A 16,919-nucleotide genomic window follows, 5' to 3' on the forward strand; every position below is an offset into this window, starting at 1 on the left:
GTACCTCGTCAGGAACGAACGGATAGGTCGTGGAAAGGTAACAGACAGACTAACACACTTTGCTGAACCCCTTTTCATTCTGAGAGGAGACCCGCCTTCAGTAATTAGTGAGTCAGCCATGGCTTGAGAAGAGGATGATCATTGTAGGTCATTAGGATCAATAGATCATTGCCCTAGGTGTATTGTTTCAAAACTGATGAACTAAAATAGAGAAAGTTACATAATATAAACGTTGTTTCAGTATAAAAACAATACCTAAAGGAATATGGAATGCTTACCTAGTCTTAAAGTTTTAGTAAAGAACACTTGGTATATGGTGGCACTCGTTGTTTTTCTATAACGTAACCTGAAACAAACGAAACAAAAGTTATTAAACAACAGAAATAACATCACTAGGTAGTGATAACTTTTGTCTTATCTCTTGGACTAAGAGCCAGCGCGTGCCGGACCTTCTTTATTTTGTAAAAGCTGAAAGTTTCTCTCCTCCACAACACAGGGAGGAACGATCAGCGACTATGAAGTTTGGATCATGATGGTTTTGGGAGATAACAAGTAATAAAGGTGTAAAAAATCATACGTCTTATGTAAAATATATAAAACGGTATTGTTGATGTTTCCAAAGGTACGCTTACACGGACAATCGAAATTCTTCGATTCCAGGCAATTTAGTCAATTATGACTTCACGAACACATGAAGCAATTTACTGCAACACCCAGCAATATCTAAAAATTTCGGCAATGTTTTCCGAAATAATTGCTGCAGATTGCTGTTGCTGTTGACAATTGCTTAAAAAATTGCCCATGTAAGAGCACCATAATACATCGAACATTTTCTTAGCCTTACAAAGCCGCCGAGTCACCCCGCCCTCTGGCGGCGCTCTTTGTAAAGTTTTCTTTTGACCGTTGTTGGCAAATAGCTTGTATTTTCCTTTCTCCCAGTTTTCTACAGTATGATGAGTTTGTTCTAAAGCAACAGTTAGGAAAATATTTATAATGGAAACAATATAAGCTCGTTGCAGCTTTTCATGAAAATCATGAAAAAAAACTCATATTATAAATGCAAAAGTATTTGTTTGTTGGGTTGTCCTTCAATTACGCAGCAATCAACTTAACAACAATATTTTTTGCATAGATAGAGAAGAATGACAAAGTTTACTTTTTATCCCGGAAAATCAAAAATCATAAGGGATTGAAAAAATACCTGCCTATATAGGCAGGTATCCATGCGGACGCAGTCAGGGGTATCAGTTAGTAGTGAATTGAATTATCATTATCATAAAGAAAATAAGCTAAACAACTATGAAGAACCAAGGAAAGGAATCATCCGCTGGTTCCGCAATTTTTGATATGTATTTAAAAACTCTTTACAAATTAAAATCAGTTCAGTAGTTTAGGAGTTTATGAATTACAAACAAACAAACAATATCTTTCCTCTTTATAATATCGCCCGTTTGCAACTAATCAAGTTTGAGGAATAAAACGTTGCAGCCGCTAACAGGCGATATTATAGTAGGTACTATAAACTTAAGTGAACAAGTGTAAATTAAAAATTTATAACACCACCGATAAGTGAAGGTTACAGTAACTAGAAAAGAGCTGATAACTTTCAAACGGCTCAACCGATTTTCTTGGATTATAGCTAAGAACACTCTCGATCAAGCCACCTTTAAAAAAAAAACTAAATTAAAATCGGTTCATTAGCTTAGGAGCTACGATGCCACAGACAGAAACACAGATACACACATCAAACTTATAACACCCCTCTTTTCGGGTCGGGGGTTAAAAATCTATACTAATAAATAAAATTGGAGTATCTGTCTGTAATTTCGAAATAATTACCTCATATTAAGCTCATAGGGTTATTCGAACGATACCTTAACTGAATCATACGTTTTTAAAATTTTTGTCTGTCTGTCTGTCTGTCTGTCTGTCTGTCTGTTGGAAAAGGCTAATCTTGGGAACGGCTGAACCGATTTTGACGGGATTTTCAGAGACATGTAGAGAATTTACCAATTTACATAGGCTACTTTTTTAACCGACTTTCAAAAAGGGAGTTGTGTTTTTCTACCTATGTACACCGAAATCTCCGAGATTTCTGAACCGATTTGCGTCATTTCTTTTTTAATCGATAGAGGAACTTTGCGACATTGTTTCATAAAAAATTTGGAGTCCAACTCTTCAATCCTGATGCTGCAGGGGATCTGACCAATCCACGCGGGCGAAGCTGCGGACATTAGCAATAAACATCACCTCGTGTCTTTGTCTGAGTCTTTTACTAAGGAATCATTCACGTGTTCTAATCTGTATGTTATCAGTGTGGTACAAAGTCATTTGAAAGAAAAGTCTTTTACTTTCCTTTGTTCGAAGTTGTTTAGCTTCTGGCCTTTCCCGGAACAATGGTATACATTCCGACAAGACGCTCCCGAGATATTTCGGCATGTTTACACTTTGCTTTTACTCCCGGCCTCTGAGCCGTCCCCTAATTCAGATGAATAATAAAAACCGGCCAAGTGCGAGTCAGATTCGACGGTTCTGTACACGGGTAATTTGAATCAAAAACTATTATGCATAAAAATAAATGTTTTAAAATGTACAGTAAAACCCTTTCACATCTACTTGGTATATTTGTTTTACTTTGAAAATTGAAAATTTTAATTATTTGTTCATGAAAACTTTTTTTTTCGTAATGTAACCACAAATTCACGGTTTTTGAATTTTTTTATTTTATTACTTGTGCTGTAAGACCTAGCTACCTGCCAAATTACATGATTCTAGGTCAACGGGAGTAGGTACCCTATAGCTTTTCTTGACAGACACGACAGATGGACAGACAGACAAATAGACAACGAAGTGATCCTATAAGTGTTCCTTTTGAGGTACGGAACCCTAAAAAGCATGGATTTGCTTCGCTCCAGCAATACCTAGTATGGCATATTTTTGTTAATTGAACACTTGAAAAGAGCAACCGCCGAGTTTCTTGCTGGTTCTTCTCAGTAGGAACGGCATTCCGATCCAGTGGTCATTTTGACGATTCAAATGCACTTGTAAAAGTTTACTTGATTAAAATTTATTCTATTCTATTCTAATTGTTAGCAGTCAATTTGCATAACTGTAAAATGTTAAGGTATTCTCAAGAGACCGGGCTAAAGATTAAACCTTTCGGAGTTAAAGTTTTTAACACGCGCCAACCCCGGCCCCGAGGTAACAGCGCGTCTGTTCTGTTAAGTGATACAGTGAAATTTCATTTCGGCCTCACGTAGGGCCTCCCTAGTGAGATGAGTAACGTGTTTTCACCTTATGAATATATGTTTTTCATATTTTGCGCAGCGTATATCATAATTCAGTGCAACATTTATCATTTTAGCTTTCATAATTTAACTGCACGCTTGAGAGTTCTCCATATTTTTTTTCATCTACGTTCCGTTGCAGCTTCGCCCAGTCGTTTTTGTCATTCACTGCTAAAGAAAGCTTGAGATCCTCCGCAAATTGTGTCAAAGGTAAGTGAACTGTGAAGTCTGCCAATCCGCACTTCGCCAGTGTAGCAAACTATGGTCTAAACCCCTTTTCAACCTCCGACCCAAAAAGAGGAGTATTATAAGTTTGACGTGTGTATCTGTCTATGCCATCGTAGCTCCTAAGCTAATGAACCGATTTTTATATAGTTTTTTTTTGTTTGAAAGATGGCTTGATCGAGTGTTCTTAGCTATAATTCAAGAAAATCGGTTCAGCCGTTTGAACTTCACTCGTCGGGGGTGTTATAAGTTTTTAATTTACACTTGTATTATATTTTGAGAGGAGGCTCGTGCTCAGTAGTGGACCGGCAATGGGTTGATATGATGATCTAGGAGAACTAGAGTAACTGGAATAGCTCAGTGGGTTGCGAAGGTGAAGTGGCAATGGTAGGGCACATAGTTCGGAAAACGTTGTAGAAAAGAAAGTTGGGGTCCCGAGGTGCTGAAATGGCGACTTCGTAGCTCAGCGTTGGACGATCCTCCACTAAGTACGTGGACAGACGATATCAAACGAGTTCCAGGGAGTTCCACAATATCATGGCGTGTGGAACTCCCTACAAGAGACCTTTTGTTCAGCAATGGACGTTTATCAGTTGATATCGAAGCGATTTGCCTTCTCGTTTTTAATTCGAACCGCTAGAATATGGAACGCCCTTTCACCATCAGTTTTCCTCTCATATGAGTACCTTCAATCATCATCACTTGCCAGCAGATCTGATTGCAGCCAAGCGTCTTTAAATAAAAATAAAGACAAGTGTAAATTAAAATTTACTTAATTTATAACACCCCCGATAAGGTTACAGTAACTAGAAAAGAGCTGATAGCTTTTAAATGGCTGAACCGATTTTTTTGGATTGTAGCTAAGAACACTCTCGATCAAGCCACCTTTCAAACAAAAAAAAACTAAATTAAAATTGGTTCATTAGTTTAGGAGCTACGATGCCACAGACAGATACACAGATAAACAGATACACAGATACGCAGATACATAGATACACACGTCAAATTATATCGCCCCTCTTTTTGGGTCGGGGGTTAAAAAATACTCCACGTTAAACCATACCTATTACCTTAATAAATAATTCATCCAAGATTTCCAGTTTTTCTGTCATTACGAGGCTATTGCGGGATATAATTCGGTAATTGCTACTCTTCTGACCCGGCGCCTTAATGAGCTCTCTTGTGCGAGCTACGAACGCTCTCCAACAAATGCGCTAATTATACACCGGTGTATACGAAAATACCACAAGAATTTTTTAATATTCTAATACATGTTAGCCCTTGACTGCTACCTCACCTGATGGTAAGTGATGATGCAATCTAAGATGGAAGTGGGCTTACTTCGAAGGCATAACATAGTTTCATTAAACCCACATCCCTGAACGGTTTCTACCGATTCAGAAAGTGACAAAGAGAAAGGTGATCAAAGATTTCCTACGGGATTTTAAAAAACCTAAGTCCACGCGGACGAAGTTGCTACGTAGACTGAATAAAACTTCTGTGATAGATAGACAGACATACATCAATGTGGTTTTTAAGTGTTTCATTTTTGCTTTTGAAATAAACTAAGAAAACTATCTACTATCGATCAAGATAATATAGGTATTCTGTGATAAGGTAAAAAATGCCTATTAGCCTCTATAGAGTGAACGCCGTTGACCGACGTTTTCCTCCAAACAAAGTTAAACAAACTGCGCATAAAGTAAAAGCGGTTTTAATATCCATACAAATTAGTTTCCCTAGACAAGATTTACGACACCCATAAACCACTGTTACAGCTAACAGTCTGCTAGCGTTGTGGATTATTATGAGAAATGTAAAAAATAAAAACAAATGCTGAATATTATAGTCAAAATATTTCAACTTTATGTTAGTCGCCTCAGAATTGTAATTATGATAATAGAAATGGTACCAGATGCCTTTAATACGGGGACCGCGTGTCGCCGATTTTGAGCGTAGACTGTGATAAAAAAATGTGCACTTTGATTCACAACTCATACAAAAATGTACAAAAACCCTACAAGACACATTATATCAGTGAACGTCTGTCGGTTGAAGATAATGATGATAATGAATTTATTAGTGAGGCAAAGTTGAATCTTCATACAAAGTGGCTATCATAATAAAGTTAATTAAGTAAAACTTACGGTTATAGCCTAGTGGTTAAGACGTTGGCCTTCTTTTCGGGAGGTCGGGGGTTCGACCCTGGACTCGCACCTCTTTTCGGAGCTATATGTGCGTTTTAAGCAGTTAAATATCACTTGCTTTAACGGTAAAGGAAAACATCGTGAGGTAAACTGAATGCTTCAATGTTCTCAAAGGTGTTTAAAGTCTGCCAATCCGTATTTATTCTACAGGATGTAACCAGAACGTTAGCAAAAATGAAGACAGGTGATAGCACTGATGATTACTGATAAGATACCCTTAAAAAACTACGAAAAAAATAATTAAAAATCCTGTTTTTCTTAAAAGTTCACAATATATTTGCAAATAAAAGATTTGACTGACGCTAGAGGTCAACGAATGTTCCGTAAATAGGTCACTCGATGTCAATGCCGCATCGCAGGTGGGGCATTGACCCGAGTTTTGCACGCTATACAATGCGGGTTTAAAAAATAATCACTAAAACTACAAGATAAGCCAAATGGTTATTGGCATTGGATTGGGAAGGTAGTATATTAATAACGCTATGTTTTTGCTAGCGCTCTGGTTACATCCTGTACAATGATGAAAACAAGTAGAGTGCCTACTTAATAGGGCTCTCTCCGTCACTCGTTTCATACAATCGTAGTTCCAATTTCATTTGAATATTAAGCAACCAAAGTCCTTGAAATTTTGCAGACATATTCTAGAAACTAATATCTGTGTCTGTGGTGTTTTAGATTTTTCTAAAACTATGTAGATTTAAAATTACAGGGGCTCAAAGATTTGTATGAAATTTTTTAAGACCGCGTAACTTTTAAACCGAATATTTTAACAGAAATCTGGAAAACCACAGACATAGATATTAGTTTCTAGAATATGTCTGCAAAATTTCATGGACTTTTGTTGCTTAATATTTAAATGAAATTGGAACTACGATTGTATGAAACGAGTGACGGAGAGAGCCTTAATAATAAACTTAATTAAGCAAAACTTACAAAGAAATTGTTTTCCTCGACAAGATTTACAGCTGTGATCCAACAAGTGAGCGTCTGGGCGGATCGTAACTTATAATGAAAATGAAACTATTAAAAGATAGCGCGCTAATGGGCGGATCCAAAGAAATAGTTGGCGGAGACATTGTGTCGTTAAAAGAAAAACCAGCCAAGTGCGAGTCGGACTTGCACACGAAGGGTTCCGTACCATTGAACAAGAAATAACAATTTTTAATTTTTTTTTAATTTTCATGACAACCATTTTGAAATTTTTATTACTTATTGTTACAGCAGTTATAGAAATACACATTGTACAAGTTTAGGCTATCCATTCATATATTGGATATTCGGTTCATGAAATACAGCCCGCTGACAGACAGACGGAGAGACGGATGGGCGGACAGATGGACCAAACGGGCAGATATTATACTGGACGAAACTATAAGGGTTCCTTGTTGTACTGGGGAACCCTAAAAATAACCCAAATTGATAATATAGCTTAGCCGTAAATTACTGTGATTTATGTTCCTCATCCTAAGGAATCTTAAAGCCTGTTGTTTTCAACTTTCTTCTTTATTGTTTTGATTCAGGCTTCAGTTTTCTTGCTTAACGATAAATGTTTATTGCACCATTAGTCATCATCCGTATATCAATCCATTGCAGTGGCCCACCGGCACAAAATGAGAAACGCTAAGTTCTTAGGCCAACCAGGGTCAAGTGTAAATTGGTAAACTTCACACATCGCTAACAACATTATGCAGAATTCTAACATAATTTTCCTTCGCCCTTAAAAAAGGCCACAAGGCTCTGAGAAGGTAGAGGCGCATGCCCGGGATCCTAATCGTGATCGTGATCATGTTCAGGCATTTAGGAGTTATGGTGGAAAAAGAAACTGACAAATATAATTATATACATACATCAATCCTGAAAAAATTACATTCTTTTTCTTGTTGTGTCAGTATGGATTGTGTTTATGAAAGTATGACAGGTTATTTATTTCAAACTGTAGGTTCGTAGATAGGTCATGTATTTGAAGAATAATATTTTATTCAGAGTCTGGCGTTATATCCTGAAGGTATTGAAGCTTCATCGTTCAAGTTTGATCCCAAGTAAAACTTCGTAAGTCTTTCAACGATGATTTATGCTGTGTTAGGCATTGAGTATAGTCCGTAGAGATGCAATCCCTTATGCAAAAAAAATAAAACCCACGAATAACTAATTTTAATAAAAGAATCGCATTCAAATCAGTCAAGCCAGAAGTGAGAAAATCGCGAACATGAGTTCATCATACAGAATACTTTACCATTTATTCATCATTGTCATCATGATCAAGCCATCGCCAGCCCACTACTGAGCACTGGATCTTCTTGCGGAATGGGAAAGGCTTGGACACAGTCCACCACACTGGCTAAGTATGGATTGGCAGACTTCACTCTTTTTACTCCAGACTTTTCACACAACATTATGGAAAACTCTCAGGTATGCAGGTTTTTTCACGATGTTTTATTTCACCGTTACAGCAAGTGATTTGCTTAAAAAGCCCATAGCTCTGAACATCATCATCATATCATAGCTCTGTTGTGACAGACAACGTAGTAATCCTATAAGGGTTCCTTTCTTCCTGTTGAGGAACGGAACCTTAAAAATACACATGAATTCAACCAATCACAACAAGGAAAATCGTTCACCATTAGTTAGGTTAGAGTTATTTTGCGGGGCATTACAGCCTCTAGTATACGGCACCTCTCTGACATTGAGTAGTCGAAGTTTAGTGCGAACTTTACACCGCTTATTACCGCCGGTACCACGTGCTACGTTTTTAAATAGGTAGGATTTCACCGATGGATTTTCTTTTGGCATACTTTTAAGATTTTATGGGGGAGAGAATTTTCCCTGGAATGCCAATTACGTTTTCACGTACACCTCATACAAAATAGAGTGTGTTCAAAATAGTGCCTACTTTGAATAAATGATTTGATTTTGACTTGGACTTTGGACCCTATTACGCCTCCGCTATTCATCCTCCTCCACCGGGCTGTCTGTCAACAGGTTGTATCTCATGAACCATAGAAGAGAGTAATTTTAACTCTCTAAGGTATCTATTTAGCCACTATAACAACAAATAATAAAAATTCAAGTAGACTACAATGCAAAGGCTAGTAACCAACCTACCAGCACAGCCGTGCCGCCAAGCGATTTAGCGTTCCGGTACGATGCCGCGTAGAAACCAAAGGAGTAGGTATGGGTTTAATGAAACCTGACATACCCCTCTCATGTTAACCCGCTTCCATCTTAGACATCATCATCACTTACCACCAGGTGAGATTGCAGTCAAGGGTGAACTTGTATCGAATATTATAAAAAAAATCTTATGCTATGGTACGGAACACTTCATGTTCGAGTCCAAGTGAACTTGACTTTATTTTATTAATTAAACATATTTTATGTGAGTAGTTAGGTTTTATGTTACAAATAAAATATTTGCTCAAATTTACACGAGCAGAAACGTTAGGTATTTGCTTCCAACAAATTGTAACTAATGATAACAATGGAGGATTACTTGATTAAAGTGCTGTTGTAATTAACGGGCCTACGTTCGCAAATATACGTGAAATAACAACGATTACGTAATAGGATCATTTTAAGAGGAGTTAACAGGGCTCTCTCCGTCACTCGTTTCATACAATCGTAGTTCCAATTTCATTTGAATATTAAGCAACCAAAGTCCATGAAATTTTGCAGACATATTCTAGAAACTAATATCTGTGTCTGTGGTGTTTTAGATTTTTCTAAAAATATGTAGTTTTAAAATTACAGGGGCTCAAAGATTTGTATGAAAATTTTTAAGACCGCATAACTTTGAAACCGAATATTTTAACAGAAATCTGGAAAACCACCGACATAGATATTAGTTTCTAATATACATATGTCTGCAAAATTTCATGGACTTTGGTTGCTTAATATTCAAATGAAATTGGAACTACGATTGTATGAAACGAATGACGGAGAGAGCCCTTTTAATTCGTGGCGGATTCCAAACAAACGTAATTTGGTTCTCATTTGGACATTCACCATTAACCAATCGAAATCAATGTTTCAAACTCAAACTCAAATCATTTATCCAAATTATGTAGGCACCAATGATTGCACACTTTTAATTGTGGAATGCGAAATTAGTATAATGATAATAATGTAATTATTAATTACGTAAACTTAAAACTAAAGCTACGATCCTTTTTACCACGCACGTGCAAACTGTGGAATCAACTCCCTTCTGAGGTGTTTCCATTAGATTACAACATGGGGTTATTCAAGGGGCGGACCAACGAATTCCTAAAAGGCCGGTAACGCATGGGCGGCGGTACTCACTTCACATCAGGCGACCCGCCTGTTCGTTTGCTCGCAATTTTCATTAAAAAAAATACGAGGATTCCAAACGCGCCCGTCTGAGATGAAGATTTTGCAGGCACGTTATAGAAATTACATAGAAGTTACATACTTAGCCCTTTCATAGCCTACCTACGTACATATTTTGACCTATGTGAAGTAGTAATAATGCCATGGTTTAAATTTTTAACCCCTGACCCAAAAAGAAGGGTGTTATAAGTTTGACGTGGGTATCTGTGTATCTGTCTGTGGCATCGTAGCTCCTAAACTAATGAACAGATTTTAATTTTGTTTTTTTTTGTTTGAAAGGTGTCTTGATCAAGAGTATTCTTAGCTATAATCCATGAAAATCGGTTCAGCCGTTTGAAAGTTATCAGCTCTTTTCTAATTACTGTAACCTCCACTTGTCGGAGGTGTAGTAAATTTTCATAACTGTAGTGAACTGTGCTAGTATTGTAGAAAGAATGACAGACATTGACAAGGTTTATTAACCCCCGACCCAAAAAGAGGGGTGTTATAAGTTTGACGTGTGTATCTGTGTATCTGTGTGTCTGTGTATCTGTGTATCTGTGTATCTGTCTGTGGCATCGTAGCGCCTAAACGAATGAACCGATTTTAATTTAGTTTTTTTTGTTTAAAAGGTGGCTTGATCGAGAGTGTTCTTAGCTATAATCTAAAAAAATTGGTTCAGCCGTTTAAGAGTTATCAGCTCTTTTCTAGTTTTCTTGTAGAAAAGAACGTTAGATAACCGTTAGGTTCATAATATTATGTCAATAGACAAATGTCAAGCTGTCAAGATGGACGTTGCCTAAATACATAATTATTTATTTGAAAATGACATGAAAATGATGTTTTGGAAAACTCAAATACTTTGGATCGTCGGGGGTGTTATAAATTTTTTATTTACACTTGTAAATGCAAACGAACGCAGAAGTGTGAAATTGTGACAGAGCATGCCGGCGCGGTTACGTATTCATGACATGCGGCGACGAGTGTGCAGCCGCAGAATACCTACTGAATTCACTACGCGAACTGCATCCTATGCTATTTTTAGAGTTCCGTACCCGATGGGTGTAATTGGGACCTCATTACTTAGTCTCCGCTGTCCATCCATTCGTTCGGATGTCTGTCAGCAGGTTGTATCTCGTGAACCGTAATAGGTAGAGTTGATTTTTTTTACAGAATGTGTATTTCTATTGCCGCTATAACAACAGATAATAAAATTTGTAATACGCACTTGAACGATTTTTATACACTACTGCTTGAAATAACTAGACTGCTCAACAAGTGTAAATTAAAAATTTATAACACCCCCGACAAGTGAAGGTTACAGTAACTAGAAAAGAGCTGATAACTTTCAAACGGCTGAAGCGATTTTCTTGGATTATAGCTAAGAACACTCTCGATCAAGCCAAGCCACCTTTCAAACAAAAAAAACTAAATTAAAATTGGTTCATTAGTTTAGGCGCTACGGTGCCACAGACAGATACACAGATACACAGACACACAGATACACACGTCAAACTTATAACACCCCTCTTTTTAGGTCGGGGGTTAAAAAAAGAAGTGTTATGTTTGGTTTTTTATTCGACCATAACTTTTAAATGCTTGAACAGATGTGGATGAAGATAAGGATAATCGTTAGAACCCGAGTGACACTGGCAGCTTATAATTATTTTTTTTAAATTTATAAATGGTGGCTGTATGTTGCTTTTCCCAAAGTGTTTTTTTAAATTAGGTTATACAAACACAATTTGCACAAAGCTCTTTCATATAATACCCCACTTGGTATAGTTATCTTACTTTGAAAATTAAAACACATTATAATTTTTTTTCTGTAATGTAACCACAAATTCACTGTTTTCAGATTTATTCCTTTACTTGTGCTATAAGACCTACCTACCAAATTTCATGACTCTAGGTCAACGGGAAGTACCCTATAGGTTTTCTTGACAGACACGACGGACGGACGGACGGACGGCGACTTTACTTACGAAGATAGTTAAAACTAGGTAAGTATATTTTGTTTAGTATTCATGTGAAACAAGTTATAAATCAAAAAGCAATTTCGGTTGTTAGATTCGTAAAACCAGCGAACTCTGTAAATGGGGGTAATCAAGCGACGCTAACGACATGAATGCGTCATTTGCGCCTTTCACCAAGAAAATATCATATTATTCATACTAAAGCCTGATGAAGACAAATAACTTTTTGACAAAACCTGCAAATTGTATGACATACGGGTAGAACAATGATAGAAATTAGAGATGTTATGGAGGTTTGATTCCAATCCGATAGTTCGGAACTTCCGATTGATTTTACATCTTCAGCTCCGATTCCGGTTCCGATAAATTTTAATCGGAAGTTATATCGGAGGTCGAATATGCTGATGCTGCTTAACTTCCCTGCTAGGACTGATTAAGATTTTAGGTTCTATTTTCAATTCGATTGTTTTTATTTTCAACACCGAAGTCTACATCTACCTTTTTTTTTTGAACTGATAAGAGGAATATAACTGATAACTAATGCGTGTTGTTTTATTTTCTTAGATCTGTCTGTCTGTCCTAGATGTGTGTAACACATCTTTCTTCTTTAATCTCCGCCTTCGATTCCGGTTCCGCCAAACCAAACTAAATACTCCACTTCCGAATTTGGTTCCGATATAACTATTTCCTACTTTATCATCCCTGATAGAAACTTTGTGTTATAATTTTTTAATAACATAACAAATTGGCAGTCAGTGGGAACTGTCGACAAAATTTAAAACTATGAAAAAACAGTGCTTTTTTTTGGATTTTTTTTAAAAGAATATTAGCCATGTTAATCATGACGAATATTCTTCTATCATTTGATATATCAGATCTATGCATAAAATCACGCTGATGCGTTGCTCCGTTGTGGCGTGGTTGAAAATCAAAGTAACAAACCAATAAACCAACAAACAAACACACTTTCGCATTCATAATATCGCACACCCAGAACAACACTGCACTAAGTCTAAATAGCTCATTTTTCAGAATCGACGAAAAACCGTTATCTCATGTTATGTGACAGTTATTGCGAATGTTCTGCACATTGCATGTAAGGAATCCAATGCGTATCAGCATTATCAAGTTCAGTTGATTGTAAACGCATTAATAATCCAAATTAATGCATTTTTTGACTTAATTCACTGTTGTGGAATGACTGAGCGAAATAAAACATAATTATTTTGAGTTACGTCCTTTTTACTGATTGATTCTGAAATAATGCACTATTATTCTACTGTTTATTTATTGAAATTCAATAAACAATAACGAACCATTTGTTTTGTTTTTAGGAATATACCAATTAATAATGAAATAAAAGACAACATTTTACTAAAATCAGTAGGTACTTATATTTTGAACATAAACTAGTACTCGTTTTGGACCCTTATAACATGTAAATCACAAAAAAAAAACCAAAAAAAAAAATCTTCAATAATCTTCTGTTAATCAAAAAATAAGAAATATTAATGGCAAAGTTGGTTGGATACAAAACAATTATAAGTAACACAAACTGTTATAAATTAAAAATAAATAAACAACAGTTACATAAAACAAAAACTGTTTAAAATTTTATGAACAAAACAAAATTTATGAAATCAGTCACACTATTTTTTATTTCAGAGTCTATTTTGCGGTGATTACCATGCTTCCCACGTGCATCAGATTCCATAAAACCACCATCTGTTTTCTTTGAAAGGGCCGTCTTAATATACCTGTCACAAATGCTCAGCGTAGCCCTAAAAAACTCTTTACATACCCTAATCAGTGTTATCCTTTTCAAGATAGTAAGACGAATTCAAAGCCCTCAATTTTTGAGAAGTGATGTACCTATATTTCGGTTTGATTTCTTGTGTATGCCTTACTATGAATTCTCTTTGCCTCTCCAATTCACCCAGCTGCCAAAACTGTTTGAAAATGTCTTGTCTTACCATCTCGTCTATTTTAGTTTTACAATTCAACCTGCATTTGTCGCCACAAGGTGGACGGATTTGACGCCCAGCGATCAGTTTTGCAGGATTTGTTAAAGAAACATACTCTTTTCCTGTATTCCGTAATGCCTTAGCAATCTTGGACTTCCAGCCAGCAGGGTTTCGTATTCTCTTTCTACTTATCTTGGGGTAGCCCACTGATGGAGCAGTGTCACTGGCAGAAAAAGTTGAGGGTGCGTTTGTCGGAGTAGCATTGGAATTCCCTTGAATATTTGCTGTAGATGGACCCGGTCTATTGGATTCATTATCAGATGAACTACTTGAGCTGCTGGAGCTTGACGATGATGAGCTTGAGTCTGACGAGGAGCTCGAGGAAGAAGAAGAGGGATCTCCTAGGGATTACAAGAGGCCGAGATATTTCTTTAACAGGTACTACAAAAGTAGGATCCGTGTCCGAATCATCTATAAAATCTTCTTCATCGCTATGATCAGATAAAATAGAAACGGGTACCTCCCTATCTGATGCTTTATCGGCTGATGCTGCCTTCGCTGACGTCTCATCGGTTGATGCGGCAACGGTTGTATTTTCGACATCCTTTTCCACGCTGCTTTGTTGAACAGGTCCGGTTTCTTCTGTAGTTGCTTCCATTGCCATTTTAAGTAACAGGAGACCACGACCTCTCATCATTTGCCAAATAACAATAACAAGTTTAATTAATTCAACAATAGTGCATTATCTCAAACAAAATTATTAATCTTTTTGTAAATAAAGAACAACACAAATTGTAAATATATTACCTTTGTAACACTACAACGTCACCAGCTGGCGCTAATTACAGGGTGCGGAAATAAAGATCGCACCATACCTTGTAACTTGCCAAGTTGGAACTAGATGGCGCTGACTATAGGTTGGCAAAAAAGTAAATGACGCTAGGGAGATTTTCCAACCCTACAATAAGACCCAGCCATAGGCAATGTTTATCAATCGAAAATTGATTCACTAGTACGGATCACTCGACACACGAGGTCACCTTGTAGCCGCGCTTCCGACTTTCGCTTCCACTGCGTGGGACGAATTGTATGGGACACGACTCTCTTAACCCCGTGTAAAAGTCGCGCTTCCGACGTTCGCTTCCACTTCGTGGGACGTTCGTAAGGGACACGACTCTCGTCGCCTAGTGGTGCTTCCGACCTTTGCTTCCACTGCGTGGGACCTAGGTTAGGGACTCTACTCCGTAAAACCTAGAATAAATCCATTGTGTCTTCACGCAACGTTGCTGTTTGAATTGCTTCGGCTGAATCCCGACCCGTCGACAACGTGGAACTTTTCCCCAGCTTTATTATAATTCTGGCGCGCAACGTGGAGCCGCTGTTTACAAACTGGCGGACACTTCAGGCAAGTCAAACACCACCCAAGGCCCAAGGTTCTACGTGACGAGATCGGGACGTACATCAACGTTTCACTTGAAGACCCCAAAGAGAAAGACCAGAATGGCGTTGACGACGGAGCAATTCCAGAAGTTCCTGGAACAAAATCGCCAGCAGCAACAGTCTGTCATCGACGCTCTCACCAAGAGCAGACGCGGAAACATGACAAAATGCAAATGTGTTTTTAACGGTGAAAAAGAAACTGAGAAGGTCGAAGCCTTCTTGTCTGCTCTTCACCTCTTCAGAAGGCTAGAAAACATTTCGGACGAAGACTTGATCCAAGGCCTGCCGTTGGTGCTGCTTAAAGACGCCGGTACCTGGTGGCAAGGAGTTAAAGACGAGATTAAAAGTGTAGAAGTATTCGAGTCGCGCCTGAGAGAAAGGTTTGCGCCTCTGAAACTGCCTCACCTTCTTTATCAGGAACTGACGAGTATTAAACAAAGCGCTACCGACACGACCGAAGACTTTATCACCAAGAAAAAAATGCTATTCTCCCTACTTCCGGAGCCAAAGCACCCAGAACACCAACAACTAGATATGATTTATCACCTACTGCGCCTGGAGATAAGGGACAAAGCACCGCGAGCTTCCTTCACTACTTATCAGCAGTTGTTGGAATCGGCAAAAGGCATTGAACAAATCATGAATGAAAAGAAAATAAGCCACCCAGCTACCACATTTGTTCCACGTTTCCCGAAAGCTAAATGTGGGTTCTGTAAGAACCCCGGCCATTCAACAGAAGAATGCCGTAAGAAGAAAATATTTTCCCAAACCAAACCTACTTCAACAGGAGGTCAAACGCAGTCCCATGCTACACTACCACCGCAACCAAAGTTTTCGTGTTACGGTTGTGGTGCTCCAAACGTAGTACGTACGAACTGCCCTACCTGCGCTCGGAAATCAACGAAGCCTGACGTGAAGAGCGAGGAGGTAGGATTCTGCTCATTTAGCATTCGTGACGAAGCCAGACCACGCCCGGTCGTGCCAGCTACAATTGGTGGAGTAAAAGGTTACCCCTACGTTGACACCTGTGCAAAAACAAACGTCGGCTCATACTCATTATATTGTCGTCTGCTAGAGCAAGGGTATAGCTTTAAGGAAGAGAATGTAGAGCTTACCTTAGCTGATGGTATCACTAAGAAGTGCACCGTCCTCACAGTTCGAGTGGATGTGGAGATGTACGGAAGAGTATTTCCCACAAGCTTCATGATACTTCCTGAATCAAGGAAAAATAAAACCCTACTGGGCATAGGCTTCCTTACAAAGGCCATGATGATCTTAAACTTACCACAATTCACGTGGCACTTCATGGATAAACCAGATGAAATATACGAACTGTTTACGGAGGATTTTGTTAAATTTAGAGAAGATTCTGTGAAACCAGCTGTCTCGATGAACGCTCAACAGCAAACCTCCACGCCATACACAGCATGCGCACCCGTTCAAGCAATGCCTATGCATACCGATGTGAGCATTTACTCTGACCCTGATAGTATA

General features: G+C 38.0%; 1 protein-coding gene across 3 annotated transcripts in view; it reads right to left on the bottom strand.

Moving 5' to 3' along the window:
- Window positions 1–16,919, bottom strand: part of LOC123868397 — a 228,674-nt gene that overhangs the window by 79,694 nt on the left and 132,061 nt on the right. For all 3 annotated transcript variants that reach the window (XM_045910908.1, XM_045910905.1, XM_045910904.1), the window contains exon 4: window positions 279–346. In XM_045910908.1, coding sequence (XP_045766864.1) covers window positions 279–346 — 68 coding nt within the window. The remainder of the gene's footprint in view (window positions 1–278; window positions 347–16,919) is intronic.

The sequence above is a fragment of the Maniola jurtina genome, chromosome 9, assembly GCF_905333055.1.
Source record: "Maniola jurtina chromosome 9, ilManJurt1.1, whole genome shotgun sequence".
Taxonomy (NCBI): domain Eukaryota; kingdom Metazoa; phylum Arthropoda; class Insecta; order Lepidoptera; family Nymphalidae; genus Maniola; species Maniola jurtina.